This window comes from Schistocerca gregaria, chromosome 7 (assembly GCF_023897955.1).
Source record: "Schistocerca gregaria isolate iqSchGreg1 chromosome 7, iqSchGreg1.2, whole genome shotgun sequence".
Classification (NCBI taxonomy): Eukaryota; Metazoa; Arthropoda; class Insecta; order Orthoptera; family Acrididae; genus Schistocerca; species Schistocerca gregaria.
The window spans coordinates 453,961,829-453,978,855 of NC_064926.1; the positions used below are offsets into that span (position 1 = coordinate 453,961,829).

General features: G+C 42.7%; 1 protein-coding gene across 1 annotated transcript in view; it reads left to right on the forward strand.

The window, feature by feature from the left end:
• LOC126281619 (DNA topoisomerase 3-beta-1) overlaps window positions 1-17,027 on the forward strand; it is a 132,567-nt gene that overhangs the window by 10,820 nt on the left and 104,720 nt on the right. The window contains exon 4 of the mRNA XM_049980739.1: window positions 11,327-11,494. Within this exon, the coding sequence (XP_049836696.1) occupies window positions 11,327-11,494 (168 nt within the window). The remainder of the gene's footprint in view (window positions 1-11,326; window positions 11,495-17,027) is intronic.

Below are 17,027 nucleotides of genomic sequence, written 5' to 3' on the forward strand. Positions count from 1 at the left end.
CTCTATCTTAATTGTTTCCTAAATGATGAGATTTTTGTATAGGGGGAAATCACAGTAGTCCCTCTTTCTTCTTCTTCTTCTTCTTCGTCTTCTTCTTCCTTTTTTTAGGCCTAGGATAGTGGGATTCTTTGCCATAGAAACTTCAAACATGTCATAATTGTTTTTGGCAGCTTGACTGTTAGCTGTAAGAATTGATCCTTGTAGAACAACACTTTTTTTGTTTTCTCCTTCCGGTTACATAAATCAACAGATCTGATTATGTGGCCAATATGAGGACAAACAATCCACACATTCCCTGTAATTCTATTTTCACTGTTAAATTCATACATCTGATTTTTATCATAGTTTAAGTATTTGTGGTAAGGTATTACAGCACATTCTCCAGATATGCTAGTTACTATTTTGTTAGTGCACACCATTTGCTAAAGTGATTTCCTCTGGCAAACCCTAACAAAGACTTTGTTCAGAAATCAAAACAGATTGAATGGTATTAGTGATAGCTTAATTTTGTTCTAAAGGCATTTATGCCTTTATCTTCTAAACAAATTATTCTATGAAAATCAAGTAGTTTTGAGATAACACCTTTGTAATACATTCTGTGCAACTGCCAGAGTTGTAATTTCTCGGTCTTTAGTAGCTATTTGATCACAACACTTAAAATTAGGTTTGGCAACATGGGGAATACTCATGAAGACCTATTTTGAATAGGGAGATGGCACATGTAGCCAACCAGTATCCATACTCCTAATTGTTACTCTGACCTGTGAACCACAGAACATCAGCACATGGTGTTAATAGTAGGACCGAGTGCACCAAACCAAAGCTACAAAAGTTAATGATAGGAGGATATATGCCATTTCTATCAGTTGATTACCAGCAAATGGTGTTATTTAGGGAAAAAAATGGATTTTTAACCACTCATAAAATCACAGAAATACTTTATGTGGACAAGACTAACAGGAAAGTGAGCAAACATATCAGGAAACTACAATGTAGTGTAAATTACTAATAAAGTATTGGTGCAGTTGGGTGCTGTTCACTTGCTCAGATGTATAAGTGCTGGAGACTGTGAAAGATATAAATATTTATTTTTCATGTCCTGGTCCTGTGCTTTCTAAGCGCTCGTGCTCTTTGGAGAGGTGTTAATGGACGAAAGATTTCAGTAGCAAATCTTCATCTGACTCTGGGAATAAAATTTATAGAAATCTGTGGAACAAAGAGATGGCAAACTGGCAGAAGGAGGTTCTCTGATGACAAGCATGCTTTTATTAAGACATATTTTCCCAATTATACAATAAATGAACAATCGAAGAAAGCTCTTATAATGCATAGAAATGTAGTTAACTGATAATAGAAAATGTGTCTGTTGTAACTACGTAGTACATGAGACTGGTCCAGTGTAACCCAAATATGGCTTTCTTCATGAAGCACTCAACTACAAGGGAATATGGACTCCTGTGAATCCCCATGTAACAATACGCAGGACATTGATGTGAATGGCACTCTGGAAAGACACACAAGAGAGGCCAACTAGCACTTGTGCACACACTCACACAACCACACACACACTAGTTGTAGGATATAACACACCTTTGCCCTGTGCAAAGTGGACACCCAGGCAATGGAGGAGATGCCGGCATTCTGGCGAGAGACAAATTAATCAGGCCTGGAGTGACAGCAGTCAGTGCTGATGGAGTGGCAGGATAATGTGCTGGTTGGGCAGCAGAGCATACGGCCGGAATGTGTGGGGACACGGACTCATCTGAGGGCAGTTGGCCCGTGTGGTGCCTCATAGCAGCACCAGAGCGGAGGATGCCATCACCATCTCAACATCGTGATCAGCAGGGAGGTCCCAGTATGGGGGCAATGTGGCTGGACACTGGTGACAATGGCTGATTTAATGAGGGAAGGAGGATAGTGGAGGTGGCCCATCTGGAACAGCAGGCCTTAGCAGTGGACCCGATGCCAGAGATGGATCGGCACTGAGTGCTGGGAGGCTGGAACTCATATACGCCACAATTAGAGAAGGTAGCCAATTGGACGGGGCAGTGATGGGCTTGAGGTGGAGGGTAGTGGGTCGGGCTGTGGCAACAGGGGCCACACCCATGAACTAGTGGTTTCTGGCAGCAATATGGGTGCGGCTGATCCAGGTGGCATGCCGCCAGTCCGTTGACCATACAGATGTCACACAGATGGCTTCCCCAGCAGCAAACGACAGTAGCCGGTATCCACTTGGGCTGGCGACCAAACCCTTGCATCCACACCACCAATCCCAGTGTGAAGCAGCCATACGAACCAAACCATTGCAGGTGCGGCGCAGGCCTCAGAAGGTGGTGCAGCGTGTGTGGCTGCCGTTTGTTAAGCAACTCAGTCGGGCTCCTCTCCCCCCATGGGCATGAAGCAATAGTGCTCAGAAAATGCGAGAAGGGCGTCTTCTGGCAAAGACTCCACAACAAACTTTTTTTTTTGGGAATTTAACCCTTTTAATGCCAAATACGATCTAATCGGATCGCTCGGTACGCACGAAAAGTGCCATGTACTATCTAATGGTACTGCCGTTTTCACGCACTTTTCTTTCAAACTAAGGCACAGATCGTTATATATCCATGTCGTCTAAAGATAGTCGTCAGATACTTAGTTTCGATTGTCAATGCCAATAATCAGTATTTTCGAGTTCCAAACACAAGGTTGTTTTTCATTCGTTTCAAAGGTACAATGGCGCTGCCAAGGAAGAAGTCTTGTTCGAGTGCGATGTATACCACGGAAGTAGTGAAAGTGAGAACGATTGTGCAGGTTTTTCGGACAGTAGATCGATCTATGAGTGGTCTAGTGGTGATATCTCATCATGTGAGTTATCAATAGCCGAATCTGCACCCAGCAGCGATGAAGACGGTGTTGAAGAATTGACTGCAGCCAGCGACACGTTTGTTAAAATTGGAACTGATGAGTTGAACAATCCTGCTCCTCACTGCTTCACATTTTCGGAATTACTAGGCCCCAAACATGTACCAAAAATGCTACGCTAATTGAATGTTTAAAAATTGTTTTTATTTTCAGTGCAACTGTTTACAATAATGGAAATGGAAACAAACAGATATGCTTGGCAATTTCTCGAAGCAAACGTAAACTTATCAGTGAACTCTCATGTGAGAAAGTGGTATCCTACCTCTGTGCTGGAAATGAGGGTTTTTGTGGCAGTAATACTAAATACGGGATTCGTAAAGAAACCGACAATTTTTAGTTACTGGTCCACAGACGAAAATATGGCAACTCCACGGTTTTCCTGAATGTTTTCGCGAAATAGATTTCAGTTGCTCATAAAATTTTTCCACTTGACAGACAATACAAAATTGTACCCTCCTGGGCATCCAGCATATGACCCCAAGTTTGATATTATGCTGAATATTGCCAATAATGTGTTCCATCACCATCATACGCCTCATCAACAGCTGAGTGTTGACTAAAGTCTTGTTGGCTCTAAAACTAATTCTCAACTTGATCGGTGTCTCCCTAATAAACATCACCACAGATCGGGTGTAAAGTTCTGGATGCTATGTGATTCTGTGGTGAACAACTACTGCCTTGCATTTTATGTGCACTGTGGAGCAAGGTGTGAAGCTGACAGAATGGAGGTAAAAGAGCACGGATTAGGTAGTTAATACAAACTACTTGCTCTGGTAATTACGGGAACAAAAGGTACCACATTTTTTCTGACAATTTTTTCACGTCAATCCAAGTAGTGGAAAAACTGTATTCCATGGGAACCTTCCTCTCTGGCACAATATGGAGGAACAGAAAATTTCTCCCACCTAACCTTCTTTCCAAATTAGACATTGGGCAGGTCAAATTCTTTAGAAAGGCCTTGTGCTTCTCTGTGGCTTCAGGGAAAAGAAGTCACAGAAAAATCCAGTTATGTTGATCAGTTCCTCCTCTACTGAAACAGTGTCAGAGAGAAGTATTCGCAAACGACAACCTTTGAAGAAACCTGCTGTCTTATTTCAATATAATAAATATGTGGGTGGGATTGATTCCTCAGATATGATGACATACTGTTATCTGGATGCACTTTGGAGAATGTAAGGAAACTGGGAATATGTATCCACAACCAAGAGCCAAAAGGAATTCAAGAAGGAACCTGCAAAATGTTCATGAATGCACTCCCACGGCTGACATGAAGTAGACCAGAGGAACAGAGACACCTTAGGAGCTGGTTGCTGTCAGGCACACAGGTCACAAGCCACTACAAAATGGACAATTTCACCATCGATCCCTGGCCAAGGAACATGTCTCCTACCTAACAGTTTAGTGTGCAAAATTCCCAAATGGTCCTGGTGGAGAAGGCACACAACCTAGTGCCATGATGCGGTGATGGCTACTCTGGGAGAGAGGTTTTCTGTGGACAACAGCAAAACACTGTCAAAAACAGAGAGGTGATACCATAAGAAAAACTAGTTGCGCAGAGGGTCTGAAGCCCAACTCAGTGGTTTATCTGGCCAGCCCTGTTTGACAAACCAAACCACCTGGCAGATAACCAAGTCAGCAGCAATGGCAGTTGCTATGCTTGAGCTTGTAATTGGGAAACCCTCAACTGCAGCCTGTGTTTCATTATCAAGATGAAAGCAAAACTATTCTTCACAATCAAAGTCAGGTTCAGGACCCACAGAAAGACAAAAGAAAGCACCCAGATTAGCACTTTGAATTTGGGTCGAAAATGGATTTTTTAATTGTAGTGAGACAAGAGCAGTGGCCAGCATTGCAGGCAGTGTGACTTGTCAAGGCAAGGAAATGTGAGGGTTAAACAAGGAAACTGAGGGTTTATGGTCATTAATAAGGTGAAACAAACAGCCATACCAAAAAATAAAAACCAGAAGACTTCTGGAGGGCATAGACTATGGCAAGAGCCTCTTTTGCCACCTAAAAGTAACACTGCCAGGCTGAAGTGAGAGGTGTAGAGGCAAATGCAACAGGTCATTCAGACCCATCAACATACCGGTGTATGAGGGCTTTACTGTGAGGTGTCACTCGCCAAAACTATGTATTGGCCCGGAGACTCTGTAGTTAAACAAGGCGCCGAGAGTAGTTTGGATTTCATTTGACAAGCATGTTCACATTTCAGAATCCAGCAAAAAGGTACATTCCTGTTGTAACAAGGCATGCAATGGGTGGACCAAGGAGGCCACCCACAGCAGAAATTTATGGTAGTTGGCTATCTTCCCGAGGAAGGCCTGAAGCTCCTCTATAGATGACGGGTGAGGCATAGACGTAACAGTGGAGATGGTACAGTAGAGGGTGAATCCTGTGAGACCTCGAATGCCAAATAAACAATAGAAGGCTTGGGGGGGGACTGAGATTTTGCGAGGTTGTACTGTAAGCCCATGGACTAGAAGACAGAAAACAAATTGTGCAAATTTTGCAAGTGATCGGCGGTGGAGGAGCCCATGATGATATTGTGTAAATAATTAAACCAACCTGGGACAGGCATTGTCAGTTGCTCTAAAAGTCCATGGAAAATAGCAGAGGTGCTAGTCACGCCAAAAGGAAGGAGCAAATGTTGATAAGAGACCAAAGGAGTATTCAAAACCAGAACTCACTGATTAGAGACTTCGCCTACTACAGGAACCTGCAAATACCATTCAACAAATCACTTCTCAAAAATTATAAGCCACTAGACAATTTCAACAACAGTTCCTCCTGCGCATTGACAATAGTACTGAAGTAATTGCAGGGTCTAAGTTTCCCCGCCGGTTTCTGAACTACAACCAGCGGAGATGACTATTCACTAGCCATAACATGTTGCACCACCCCTAGAGATTGGAGTCCATCTAATTCTGCTGTCACTTGATCTTTCACAGTGACAGGAATATGATGCACATGACAACAGCAAAACTGAGCTGTGGATGTCAAAGAAATATGAGCAGAGAAATTTGTAGCACCCTCTATACCTTCCCAAAAATAAGTCCGAAAAACCTGCACACAGTATTTCTCACCGAGAATACTGTACGTGGTCAGACACAAGGTGAAATGAGTCAGTGATAGAAAATCCAACTGTAGAAATTCATCCATCTCAAAAAATCTCTCGACACTGGCATCAAGAACTGCCAAAAATACAATGAAGCGAACCACTGACTTGTAAAAGGCAGATGCCATAAATTGTCCCAAGAGTGCAATTTTCTATTTGTTATAATTGACCATCATCGCTGTGACTGGAGTCAGCAGTGATGAGCCTAAACTCATATAGGTTTGAGAATTCAATTATGTCGACCTGTACCCAAATCACTTGGGTGAAAAAAGCTTACTTGGGAGAAGTCACAAGCATTGGAATCTTACAGTTCACTGCCATGTCTGTATCCTGAGCAACCTTCAGTGAACAAACTGGGGAGGCAATGTGTCCTTTCTTTTGGCAAGCATTACAAATAACCCAGCATGTAGGGCACTCCAAATATTTGTGCTGGACAAAACAGGAAGGACAAGATGGAAACATAGAACTCTGACATTGACATGGTGGTCGCGGCTACTTGTGCCAGCCTTGGTCTGCTGAGTGCTGAGCCCACATGTTTACTGCCACCAGTGCCACTTCCTCGTGCAAGTTATCTGTCATCCTAGTGGGTACATCTTATGACACTCCTGCCACATCACCCAAAGCTTGAATTTGATCACCCGCTATCTGAGAAACTTCAAAATATTGTGCTATTTGCACAACTTCTGCCAACTGTGATTTTTCACAGAGTAGAGCATTTGGCACACTTCTTTGTCAGGAGTAAACACATAATTGCGTCGTATGCTGCAGAGTCAGTGCAAATGTCGTTATGGGCTAGTAACGAACTGACATTTATGGCTAAGGCCATGAAGTTTGGTTCCCCAGCTATTGGCATCAGTAGAACTGAGCTTGTGCCACTATGACACGTATTCATTTGCGATGGTAGTTGGACAGTAAATTGCACATATGATCAAAAGTAAGAGCTGCCAATTCTTGTAGAGGGGCAAGTTGACACAGTAAATGATACACCTTAGGTGGAATCCATTAGAGGAAGAAGGCTTTGAACAAATTCGAGTCTGTCACACTGAAGGCCAAAAAATGCTGTCTTGAGTTTTTTTTTTCGTAAGCGTCCCAGTGCTAGGCTGAATCATCATGTGGAGGGAAAGCATGTGGATGGGCCGATGGAGTGATACCCTGGTTATTAATAGAAGCCAACAAGGTGATCACAGCTAAAGTAAACTGTTCAGTCAAGCCCTGGAGCTCAGCATCCACAATGGATAAACCTGAAGAAACTACATGTGAAGATTACATATGCAGAAACCATTCCAAAATCAGTGCCAATTATGTTGTAACTTCGTAGTATGTGAGACCAGTCCAGAGCAACCCAAATATGACTTTAGTCATGCAGCACTCAACTAAAATGGAATATGGACTCTCTGATGTGAATGGCAGACTGGGAAGACACACAAGAGAGGCCAGTTTGCGTTGCTCTGTGAATATATGTGCATGAGTCACTGGTAGACAACAGGGTGGAGACATCAGTGCGCACATGCCTCCCTTTGGCGGCCTCCACCAGCTGCTCCCCACTGTTACAGTTGGTGGCCAATTCAAACATGCGTGTGTGGCAACATCACACTCAGCATGCACACACATTAGTTGCGAGATATAATAGTGTTGGAAAACGAAATATGAATAAGAGATATTGCACCCTATTTCAAAATTGGTCACATGGAGAAGAAATGCTGACATTTCTCTGAAATGCATTGGAAAATAAATATAAAATAAAAGCAAACTAAAAACAAAATTTTAGGTTCAAGTCCATACTTTAAAAAAATACTCAAGTGTGGCTATGAGAATTGTAAAAGTATTCTGAATGTATGTCTTTGAAACTTCTCTCCAGGTGATTTACTGCTCAGACAAACACATGTACTGGTTCCAGAATGAGATTTTCACTCTGCAGCGGAGTGTGCGCTGATATGAAACTTCCTGGCAGATTGAAACTGTGTGCCCGACCAAGACTCGAACTCGGGACCTTTGCCTTTAAAGTTTGGAAGGTAGGAGATGAGATACTGGCAGAAGTAAAGCTGTGAGTACCAGGTGTGAGTCGTGCTTCAGTAGCTCAGATGGTAGAGCACTTACGCGCGAAAGGCAAAGGACCCGAATTCGAGTCTTGGTCGGGCGCACAGTTTTAATCTGCCAGGAAGTTTCACATGTACTGGTTGTTTCGTATGCTGTAATATGCATTTTGTATATTAAATATTCTTCTTCTTGACTTCTAAGGGGCTCATAGCTTCCCTGCCAATCTCACTTGTTTCCTCCAAATGCTTCTGTGTTGCGCTGCTTGCTGCCAAATATTTATGTCCATATTGTTGCATATTGTTTTAATTTCATTTACCCATGTACACCTAGCTCTGCCCCTTTGGTCTCTTACCACCTGACTTTTCCATGAGTGTTCTTGAAACCCCTTGATCCTCTTTCATTCTCAGCAGATGGTCTACCCATTGAAGTTTTCTGGAATTTATTATACTCATTATTGTAGCTTGTTGTGATAGCATGTCAAGCTCTGTCTTGTGTCTTCTCATCCAGCTTTACAGTTCATTATCATAGTATGGGTCAAAGATTTTTCTATAAACTTAGTTTTCTAATACTTGTAATTGGTGTTCTTCCCTCTCAGTTGAACTCCATGTTTCTGCAGCTTATGCTAGGACTGGTCTGATGATTGTGTTATATAGTATATGAATAAAAAAATAGTATCTGAAAAAGAAATCAGTTTTTAAAAATATAATAAAGATCTACTCACAAAACGGTGGCAAGAAAACACACATATAAAGATACTGAAATTTGCAAACTTTTGGAGCCAATGGCTCCTCCTCCTGGCAGAATGCTTGAAAGGGGAGAAAGAGGGGTGAAGGAAAAGGACTAACTGAGGTGTAGGAAACAGGTTGAGTTTGTAAAAGTTGCAGGGAAAATAAGAGAGGTCAAAAAATAGTAGATATGAAGTGAAAAAAGTCATGGTATACCTGCTGATATTGTATCGGATCACCTTTTGCTCAGTGTAGTGGAGCATCTTGATGTGAAATGAAGTCAGCAAGTCGTTGGAAGCTCCCTGTGAAACACTGAGCCATGAGCCTCTATAGCCATTCATAATTACGAAAATGTTACTGGTGCAGGATTTTGTGCACAAACTGACGTCTTGATTATGTCCCACAAATGTTCGATGGGATACATGCCGGGCGATCTGGATCTCCAAACCATTCACTCGAATTGTCCAGAAAGTTGTTCAAATTGATCACGAACAATAGTGGCCAGTAATGTGGTTTATTGTCATCCATAAAAATTCCCTTGTTGTTTGGGACCATGAAGTTCATGAATGGGTGCAGATGGTTTCCAAGAAACCAAACGTAACTATTTCTAGTCAATTATTGGTTCAGTTGGACCAGAGAACCCAGTCCATTTCATTTAAACACAGCCCACATCATTATGGAACCACCATCAGCTTGCACAGTGCCTTGTTGACAGTTTGGGTTCATTGCTTTATGGGGTCTGCACCACACTTGAACCCTACCATCAGTTCTTACCAACTGAAATCGGGACTCATCTGACCAGTTTACGCTTTTCCATTTGTCTAGGGTTCAACTGATCTGCTACCGAAACTCATTAATGCTAAATTTTGCCGCAATGTCTCAACGCATACATTTATCTTACATTCCACATTGATATCTGCAGTTACTTCACACAGAGCTGCTCATTTGTTAGCACTGTCACCTCTACGCAAATGCTGCTGATCTTGGTCATGAAGTGAGGCTGTCAGCCATTGCATTGTCCATGGTGAGAGTTAATGCCTGAGATTTTGTATTCTTGGCACGCTCTTGACTACATGGATCTCAGAGTTTCATAGCGATATCTGAGTTGGACTGTCTCATGTCCACCTATCTTTCCACATTCTGAGTCTGTTAATTCCCATCATGCAGCCATAGTCATGCAGGTAACCTTTTCAAATGAATCACCTGAATACAAATGATAGCTTGGCCAATGCACTGACTTTTTATGTCTTGTTTACGTGATACTACTGCCATCTGTATGTGAGCACATCACTATGCCATGACTTCTGTTACTTCAATGGAGGAAAGTAAAAGGTAATGAAGAAAAAATAGTGAGAAGATATGCTGAGACTGTTGAAAGTAATGTAAATTAAGACCAGTTGGGTAGCAAAAATGAAGGACATGTTGTGACTCCAGTTCCCACCTGCGGAGATCTGAGAAGCTGGTGTCTGGGGAAAGAATCCCAATGGTACATGTTGTGAAACAGGCACTGAGGTCATGACTATCATGTTGTAGATCATATTCTGTAATCATATATTGTGTGTTGCGAGTATACACACTCAGCCCTAGCCCATTCATCCTAATTGATAATTTGGTAGTAGTCTTGCCAATGTAAAGGGCTGTACAGTGTTTATATAACAGTTGACACATGACATGTGTTGCTTCACTGGTGGCTCTAATTTTCATAGTACTAGTGGAGACAGTCACATGGATACGAGCCATTGGGTAAGGACGTGGGTGCTGAAGAAGATAGGGTCGGACAAAGATATTGTGGAGATGGGGAGGACAACAAAAGGCTATTCTAGCTGTGGTGGGCAAAATATTGGACAGAAGGGACCTCATTTCAGGTATGATTTTAGGAAGCCATAGTCATGTTAGAGTGCCTTCCAGTGCTGTTAAAGAGAGAGGTAGCAACATTGAATGCTATGTTTGGACACCCCAGGGGACTGCTTGGAAAACTACTAGGTGTATTTAGTGCTGCTGTAAACAGAAGTTTTAAAATCTTTTTTAGCGCTTTTATTTTACACCTAGTACTTTCACAGTGTGCAAAAGAAAGCATTGTGAATTGTAAAACACACAGGTAAATGTATATTACTGTTTGTCATAATTGCTCAGATGCTTAAGTATTAGATTAATAAGAGAATGGAAAATTACAGATAGAATGTGAAAAATTGTTAAGTCAACCTGTCATTAGGCTGTGGAAGCAAGGAGCAGTAAATAGGCCCCTAAGCAAGAGGTTTAACTTATATAACTCAGTTTAACTTAAATAACTCAGTTTTGCGTTTTTTTTCTAGAGCAATGCATAAATGCTCTCTCCCCCCTCCCTGCGTCCCCCCCCCCTCCCAGTGTGTGTGTGTGTGTGTGTGTGTGTGTGTGTGTGTGTGTTTGTGAGAGAGAGAGAGAGAGAGAGAGAGAGAGAATTTCCAGTATTAACATTCTTTATAGTTATTAGGCAAGAAAATGTATATACCATGGCAACAGATTTTAATTGTAACCTTGTCAAGTTATTTCTACTTTTATTTTTCAGGTGGTGTACAGAGCACATTTTTCAGCTATAACAGAAAAGGACATCAAAGCAGCAATGTCAAATTTGGGAAAACCGAATGAAAATGAGGCAAAGAGTGTGGATGCAAGGCAAGAACTGGATCTCAGAATAGGATGTTCGTTCACAAGATTTCAAACAAAATTTTTTCAGGTGATGCTCCACTCAACATATCTTATGAAATGAATGCACACAGTGATATCTGGCACAGGATGTGATGTTATGAACTGGTTTTCAACCCCATCTCTCCTTTTGTTTTCCATTGCCTTTCCATGTAGTCCTTTTGTCCAAAAATTTTGTTTGTTTGTATTTTCAAGTCTTTATGTAACAACTACAGATTTATTTTTGAATGAACATTTCTTTGTGTAAGATAGTCTACTTTTGATATTTTATATGCTTTGAACAGCTTTTCTATTTTACTTGTGTAAAAGACTATTTCTCCAATACTTTTATATCAGTTACTATACTCTTCATTTCCATTTTCAAATAATTACTGCCTTTGTGATATTTCTAATTGTATTCTTTGCTATATTCCTTTGTTAATTTCTAATTTTCCATCCTACTTACACTACAGATTCACATATTTTATTTCACTGTACACTGCTGGAAGATTTCTGTCAGTTATGCACAATGATACCCTACCCGTGGTCTAGGGGTAGCGTCTTTGATTCATAATCAAAACGTCTTCGGTCCTGGGTTCGATCCCCGCCACTGCCTAAATTTTGATAAATAATAAGCTTTGGCGGCCGAAGACTTCTGGCATAAGAAGTCAGCCTCATTCTGCCAACGGCCTTGTCAAAGAGAGCGGAGGAGCGGATAGAGGTCCAGGGCACTCTCTTGTCCTAGGGGTGGGAAATTGCCCCTAAAGGCGGAAGAATCAGCAATGATCAACGACATGAGGATGCAGAAGGCAATGGAAACCACTGCATTAAAGACACATATTGTGTATCCACAGGACATGTGGCCTGTAGTTGAAGAAGTGTCATGATGATCTCTCCATTGGCAAAAGATTCCGGAATAGTCCCCCATTCGGATCTCTGGGAGGGGACTGCCAAGGGGGAGGTTACCATGAGAAAAAGATTGAATAATCAACGAAAGGATAATGTTTTACGAGTCGGGGCATGGAATGTTAGAAGCTTGAACTTGGAAGGGAAACTATAAACTCTGAAAAGGGAAATGCAAAGGCTCAATCTAGATATAGTAGGGGTCAGTGAAGTGAAGTGGAAGGAAGACAAGGATTTCTGGTCAGATGAGTATCGGGTAATATCAACAGCAGCAGAAAATGGTATAACAGGTGTAGGATTCGTTATGAATAGGAAGGTAGGGCAGAGGGTCTGTTACTGTGAACAGTTCAGTGACCGGGTTGTTCTAATCAGAATGGACAGCAGACCAACACCAACAACGATAGTTCAGGTATACACTCCTGGAAATGGAAAAAAGAACACATTGACACCGGTGTGTCAGACCCATCATACTTGCTCCGGACACTGCGAGAGGGCTGTACAAGCAATGATCACACGCATGGCACAACGGACACACCAGGAACCGCGGTGTTGGCCGTCAAATGGCACTAGCTGCGCAGCATCTTTGCACTGCCGCCGTCAGTGTCAGCCAGTTTGCCGTGGCATACGGAGCTCCATCGCAGTCTTTAACACTGGTAGCATGCCGCGACAGCGTGGACGTGAACCGTATGTGCAGTTGACGGACTTTGAGCGAGGGCGTATAGTAGGCATGCGGGAGGCCGGGTGGATGTACCGCCGAATTGCTCAACACGTGGGGCGTGAGGTCTCCACAGTACATCGATGTTGTCGCCAGTGGTCAGCGGAAGGTGCACGTGCCTGTAGACCTGGGACCGGACCGCAGCGACCCACGGATGCACGCCAAGACCGTAGGATCCTACGCAGTGCCGTAGGGGACCGCACCGCCACATCCCAGCAAATAAGGGACACTGTTGCTCCTGGGGTATCGGTGAGGACCATTCGCAACCGTCTCCATGAAGCTGGGCTACGGTCCCGCACACCGTTAGGTCGTCTTCTGCTCACGCCCCAACATCGTGCAGCCCGCCTCCAGTGGTGTCACGACAGGCGTGAATGGAGGGACGAATGGAGACGTGTCGTCTTCAGCGATGAGAGTCGCTTCTGCCTTGGTGCCAATGATGGTCGTATGCGTGTTTGGCGCCGTGCAGGTGAGCGCCACAATCAGGACTGCATACGACCGAGGCACACAGGGCCAACACCCGGCATCATGGTGTGGGGAGCGATCTCCTACACTGTCCGTACACCTCTGGTGATCGTCGAGGGGACACTGAATAGTGTACGGTACATCCAAACCGTCATCGAACCCATCGTTCTACCATTCCTAGACCGGCAAGGGAACTTGCTGTTCCAACAGGACAATGCACGTCCGCATGTATCCCGTGCCACCAACGTGCTCTAGAAGGTGTAAGTCAACTACCCTGGCCAGCAAGATCTCCGGATCTGTCCCCCATTGAGCATGTTTGGGACTGGATGAAGCGTCGTCTCACACGGTCTGCACGTCGAGCACGAATGCTGGTCCAACTGAGGCGCCAGGTGGAAATGGCATGGCAAGCCGTTCCACAGGATTACATCCAGCGTCTCTACGATCGTCTCCATGGGAGAATAGCAGCCTGCATTGCTGCAAAAGGTGGATATACACTGTACTAGTGCCGACATTGTGCATGCTCTGTTGCCTGTGTCTATGTGCCTGTGGTTCTGTCAGTGTGATCATGTGATGTATCTGACCCCAGGAATGTGTCAATGAAGTTTCCCCTTCCTGGGACAATGAATTCTCAGTGTTCTTATTTCAATTTCCGGGAGTGTACATGCCGACGTCGCAAGCTGAAGATGAACAGATAGAGAAAGTTTATGAAGATATCGAAAGAGTAATGCAGTATGTAAAGGGGGACGAAAATCTAATAGTCATGGGCGATTGGAATGCAGTTGTAGGGGAAGGAGTAGAAGAAAAGGTTACACGAGGATATGGGCTTGGGACAAGGAATGAAAGAGGAGAAAGACTAATTGAGTTCTGTAACAAGTTTCAGCTAGTAATAGCAAATACCCTGTTCAAGAATCACAAGAGGAGGAGGTATACTTGGAAAAGGCCGGGAAGTACGGGAAGATTTCAATTAGATTACATCATGGTCAGACAGAGATTCCGAAATCAGATACTGGATTGTAAGGCGTACCCAGGAGCAGATATAGACTCAGATCACAATATAGTAGTGATGAAGAGTAGGCTGAAGTTCAAGACATTAGTCAGGAAGAATCAATACGCAAAGAAGTGGGATACGTAAGATCTGAGGAATGATGAGATACGTTTGAAGTTCTCTAACTCTATAGATACAGCAATAAGGAATACCGCAGTAGGCAGTACAGTTGAAGAGAAATGGACATCTCTAAAAAGGGCCTTCACAGAAGTTGGGAAGAAAAACATAGGTACAAAGAAGGTAGCTGCGAAGAAACCATGGGTAACAGAAGAAATACTTTATTTGATTGATGAAAGGAGGAAATACAAACATGTTCCGGGAAAATCAGGAATACAGAAATACAAGTCGCTGAGGAATGAAATTAATAGGAAGTGCTGGGAAGCTAAGACGAAATGGCTGCAGGAAAAATGTGAAGACATCGAAAAAGATATGATTGTCGGAAGGACAGACTTAGCATACAGGAAAGTCAAAACAACCTTTGGTGACATTAAAAGCAACAGTGGTAACATTAAGAGTGCAATGGGAATTCCACTGTTAAATGCAGAAGATAGAGCAGATAGATGGAAAGAATACATTGAAAGTCTCTATGAGGGTGAAGATTTGTCTGATGTGATAGAAGAAGAAACAGGAGTCGATTTAGAAGAGATAGGGGATCCAGTATTAGAATTGGAATTTAAAAGAGCTGTGGAGGACTTACGGTCAAATAAGGCAGAAGGGATAGATAACATTCCATCAGAATTTCTAAAATCATTAGGGGAAGTGGAAACAAAACGACTATTCACGTTGGTGTGTAGATTATATGAGTCTGGCGACATACCATCTGACTTTCGGAAAAGCATCATCCACACAATTCTGAAGACGGCAAGAGCTGACAAGTGTGAGAATTATCGCACAATCAGCTTAACAGCTCATGCATCGAAGCTGCTTACAAGAATAATATACAGAAGAATGGAAAAGAAAATTGAGAATGCGCTAGGTAACGATCAGTTTGGCTTTAGGAAAAGTAAAGGCACGAGAGAGGCAGTTCTGACGTTACGGATAATAATGGAAGCAAGGTTAAAGAATAATCAAGACACGTTCATAGGATTTGTCGACCTGGAAAAAGCGTTCCACAATATAAAATGGTGCAAGCTGTTCAAGATTCTGAAAAAAGTAGGGGTAAGCTATAGGGAGAGACGGGTCATATACAATAGGGTCAACAACCAAGAGGGAATAATAAGAGTGGACGATCAAGAACGAAGTGCTCGTATTAAGAAGGGAGTAAGACAAGGCTGTAGCCTTTCGCCCCTACTCTTCAATCTGTACATCGAGGAAGCAATGATGGAAATAAAAGAAAAGTTCAGGAGTGGAATTAAAATACAAGGTGAAAGGATATCAATGATAAGATTCGCTGATGACATTGCTATCCTGAGTGAAAGTGAAGAAGAATTAAATGATCTGCTGAACGGAATGAACACTCTAATGAGTACACGGTATGGTTTGAGAGTAAATCAGAAAAAGACGAAGGTAATGAGAAGTAGTAGAAATGAGAACAGCGAGAAACTTAACATCAGGATTGATGGTCACGAAGTCAATGAAGTTAAGGAATTCTGCTACCTAGGCAGTAAAATAACCAATGATGGATGGAGCAAGGAGGACATCAAAAGCAGACTCTCTATGGCAAAAAAGGCATTTCTGGCCAAGAGAAGTCTACTAATATCAAATACCGGCCTTAATTTGAGGAAGAAATTTCTGAGGATGTACGTCTGGAGTACAGCATTGTATGGTAGTGAAACATGGACTGTGGGAAAACCAGAACAGAAGAGAATCGAAGCATTTGAGATGTGGTGCTATAGACGAATGTTGAAAATTAGGTGGACTGATAAGGTAAGGAATGAGGAGGTTCTACGCAGAATAGGAGAAGAAAGGAATATGTGGAAAACACTGGTAAGGAGAAGGGACAGGATGATAGGACATCTGCTAAGACATGAGGGAATGACTTCCATGGTACTAGAGGGAGCTGTAGAGGGCAAAATGTGTAGAGGAAGACAGAGATTGGAATACGTCAAGCAAATAATTGAGGACGTAAGTTGCAAGTGCTACTCTGAGATGAAGAGGTTAGCACAGGAAAGGAATTCGTGGCGGGCCGCATCAAACCAGTCAGTAGACTGATGACCAAAAAGAAGAAGAAGAAAAAAGAAATGCACAATACCTGGAAGTTCGGTTCCTTGATGGGGTCTAGGAACACGAGATAGGAATCAGTGACTGTAAGGCTGTTGCTGCATGGTCGTTTATCAGTGGTGATGAATTGAAAGTTCAGATTGAGGATCTGTTGAACACATCAGTTTTGGTACAATTTGTTATAATAAAATGACAGGAAAAAACATGTTGGTGTTTAATGGCTTTCCATATTTAGTGCTTTTAGAACTAGAACTTGAGAGCTACAAAAATATACTGATTCTAGGCACCAGTGCAGCAAAT